At 41.0% G+C, this 3845-nt stretch overlaps 1 protein-coding gene across 10 annotated transcripts in view; it reads left to right on the top strand.

The window, feature by feature from the left end:
- The window catches only part of Retreg1 (reticulophagy regulator 1), a 95472-nt gene extending 92275 nt beyond the window's left edge, over positions 1-3197 (top strand). For all 10 annotated transcript variants that reach the window (XM_033757516.1, XM_010644001.3, XM_010644000.3 and 7 more), the window contains one exon: positions 1612-3197. In XM_033757516.1, the coding sequence (XP_033613407.1) occupies positions 1612-2105 (494 nt within the window). In that variant the 3' untranslated portion in view covers positions 2106-3197. The remainder of the gene's footprint in view (positions 1-1611) is intronic.
- The last annotated feature ends 648 nt before the right edge of the window (positions 3198-3845 follow it).

Genomic DNA, 3845 nt, shown 5'->3' with positions numbered 1-3845 from the left:
TGGGGTCTTACTATGTAGTTGAGACTGACCTGGAACTCACTATGTAGCCCAGGCTGGTCTCGAACCCACAAGGATCCTCCTGCCTCAGCCTCTCGAGTGCTGGGATGACAGGCATGCGCCACCACGCCTGGCAGACCTCTTATTTGTTAAAAGAGATGAAAGTATGGCAGGCAGGTTCTCTAGAGTCCAAAGCTAACTCCAGAGTTTCTCATATTTGTTTTCAAAGTTAAGTAAGCTAATCTGTTTTTCACAATAGGTGAAATACAACTTAAATCAGAGCACATTATTCTTTACTGTGCTTTTTGTAAATTCCCTGGCATAATTGAGACAGGGCTCGTGTGGTGACTTAACCTTTCTCTGGTCTCACTGCATAATTTTAAATGGTCCCAGCCACACTTTGCATACCTGAGGTTACCAAGGAGGAGGAGCAGTGGCCTGTTTTATACCGACTTTGTGTAGGAAGGAGGGAGGGGACTGTACCATGTTTGAAAGAAGATAGGTTTGGAGACTCGGAGACCCAAATACTGTGTCGTCTTGCCTCTCCACTAGCTAACTGTGTGGTCTTGAGCAGGGGACACAATTACCGTGGTGTCCACTGCCTTGTGTGTCAGAGGTAGAGGAGCCCTGAAATTCACTCGTGCTCTATCAACTTTCAATGCTACGCCTGAGTTCATGCTTTCACTACTACGATAGGAAATGCTTCTTATGCATCCGTCTTAGATTTATATAGCAAAAGGGAACTTACATACAAGGCTGTCTTTCCTAGAACTGAAAGCTTCAAATCACTGTTGCAAGGAGTTAACAACTGTACTAAAAGATGTTCTGTAAAAGTCAGCCTGCCTCTGGAGGATCACTGTGAGTTCGAGACCAGCCTGGGGTACATAGTGAGTTCCAGAGCAGTCTCAACTACATAGTGAGAGAGAGCCTGTCTCAAAAAACAAAAACCAAACAAACAAAAAAGAAACCTAAAAAAGTCAGGCTGCCTCCTAATCTGAAACTGCTTTCAGATGTTCTGACTGTTGGCATGCTCAGTTTCAGTGATCTTTATACAGAGAGCCAAATGTTTCCATGAGCTCTCGGGTTGTGTTGGAATACAAGGGCCAGTAGCTTGTTTTCGTTGCTTTAAACAAACACAGGTTACAAGTACTCTATTTCCATGTATGGAAGTGCTGAGGCTGGATGAACTATCTTCACTCTTTGATGTACCAGCATCTATGAGTGCCTGCAATTCATTTTTTTTCTTTCATGACCATACATAACCCCCATTGGCTTAAGGTGATTTCCATGTTAGAAGGAAAGCATTTTTGTGATGTATCCCTAATCTTTAGTTAAATCCTCCAGATCACGTTGAGAAGGTTGAATATTAAGTCATATATACAGTTTGTACTTAAGAGGAAAGCTAACGATGTGGGGGACGCACAGTATTTGTGTGTTTGTGGAGAGGCGGTGAGATCGGGGGAGTGTCTGTATATGGTCCCAACGGTCCCTGTTCACTCAGCGGACTCAGGGGATGCTCGAGTTGCTTGGAAGGGTCAGATCGATGACAGATTTTGAACAGATTTCACATTTGTTGGGGTGCTTAAGCATGAACTTGTGTTATGCTTTTCACAGACCTTGACCGGCCTAGTGAGGAAGTTTTCTCTCGAGATCTTTCAGATTTTCCATCTGTAGAAAATGGCACGGGAACAAATGATGAAGATGAATTAAGCCTTGGTTTGCCCACTGAGCGCAGGAGGAAAAAGGAGCAGTTGGACAGGGGCCACATACCGAGCAGAGAGAGGCCATCAGCAGCCGGGCTCACTCTTCCCCTGAGCAGTGACCAAGCCCTCCAATTGATGAGCAGCCTGGCTGGAGAGGTCATCACGGCTGCAGTGACAGCTGCTGTCAAAGACCAGCTCGAAGGGGCTCAGCAAGCTCTGGCTGCCACCGCGCCCAGCCCGGAAGAGGACACAGACACTGAAGAAGGGGATGACTTTGAACTGCTTGACCAGTCAGAGCTGGATCAAATTGAGAGTGAGTTGGGACTCACGCAAGACCAGGAAGTGGAAGCTCAGCAAAACAGGAAGTCTTCCGGCTTCCTTTCCAACCTCCTCGGCGGCCATTAAGCAGGGAGTAGGCTTGCAACAGAGCACAGACAAACCACCAAAAAGTTTCAACCAAGCAAAAGTAAAAAAAACAAAACCAAAAAACAAAAAAGAAAGAAAAATGGAAAAAAAATGTAACTGTAAGCTTTAATGATTACTTCAGAGTTTCTTGTTTTATTTTCCCTTCTGCGGTGAGTTAATTGGATATATATCAGCCAACAATGATAGATTGGTATTTCTGATAGTTATTTTTATGTAATAAGCATGGAAATGAACTTCATATACATATAAACCATGTTGTCAGAAATATTAGGAGTTGTTTTTAAAGCAAAAAGGAAAAAACCCAAACACCAAATTATTAAGATCGTACTGTAAGGATTCTTTATAATTAATTTCCAAGCATGCAAAAGTTTATTGTAACTCATTGAAAATATTAACAATTAACTGTGAATATACGCTGTATCAGCCCCCTTGTTCCTAATACTTGGAAATAATTTTTTAAAAACCGGTAAGTTTTAATGTAGAAAGACAGAAATTATCAAAGGATCTCTAGCTGAAGGACTTGGGAAATATTATCAATGTTAGTGACCTAGGAAAAATTCTGAAAGTAAGAAGTACAGATAGGCTGGAACATCTCCATGTTTTTTTCTGCAGTCGTAGGCACAGGTGTACTTGTAAAGTGACGATCTTATTGACTGCCTTCTCTGGTCTTGTGACGCGGGGGCTCTTAACTCAGAAAAGCAAGCAGTTGTGTATCATGTAGGTGGAGGAGATTCAGCTGTCCTGTTGCCCGTTTTTGGCCTCTGTTTATGATAGAGATGTGAGTGCAGGTCTATTCTGACTGCTCTCACTCAATGCTCATATTTTATGTTGTGTCATGAAAGATGTCGCCTAAAATCTTGAAACTAGTTATGGATGTGTTCTAGGAATGGTGTCATCATCACAATAAAGAAGTAATAACTCTGTTTCCTTAGTCTGTATAGATAGAAAAGATGGCTGGCTTTAAAATATTTATTTGCTGTTGAAGTCCAAATATGTCACCTGTTTCTTATTGGGAAGCTAGAATATATATTTTCCTTGGCCTTAAATTTTTTTGATCATCTTTTAATGATCTATTTGGGCTTACAGTTTTTAACAAAGCACTAAAAAGCAGAAACCAAGATAGTTTTGTGTCTGTGATGTAAACTCTTAGTAGCATTGAGGGACCGTGTCAGCGACTCTACCACATTTCTTAAACCTTCAGGCGTAGCTGGCATTTGTACTGATGCACAAAAGGAAGGAGACTCTAACAGTATAGGAAAGCTGTGTTCCCCTCCTTTCATTTAGTGCTCTTCCTGAACGTTTGTAAAGAACAACTATCAGTAACTAGTCTTGTCGCAAAGCGTCTCTTATTTCTTTTTGTCTTTCTGAGGTATCAAGTTATTTAGACAGAAATTTGCCAAATGTTGAAGGGAAGAAAGTTACGGCAGACTTTCAACACTTGCTTTTTGTGACTGACTATACTTACGTCTCCTTAGTGCTTCATGTTTGCTGTGTTGTTTACTGACGATATCAAACGAGCCTGTGCGTGCATTCTCTTGCCCATTTTGGTACAGATGTAATCATGTCTTAGAAAATCTCTGAACTGTGTAGTTTTGGAAGAATATACCTGAATTCTATTCAGTAAGAATTTCTGGACATAAGGGGAAAAATACAATCATATTTATAAAGTAGTTGTTACCAGGATTCTTTTTTTTTTTTTTTTTTTTTTTTTTTTTTTTT

Source organism: Fukomys damarensis, unplaced genomic scaffold (genome assembly GCF_012274545.1).
Source record: "Fukomys damarensis isolate Sample0158 unplaced genomic scaffold, DMR_v1.0_HiC HiC_scaffold_1, whole genome shotgun sequence".
NCBI lineage: Eukaryota > Metazoa > Chordata > Mammalia > Rodentia > Bathyergidae > Fukomys > Fukomys damarensis.
This window is presented reverse-complemented; position numbering and strand designations above follow the sequence as displayed.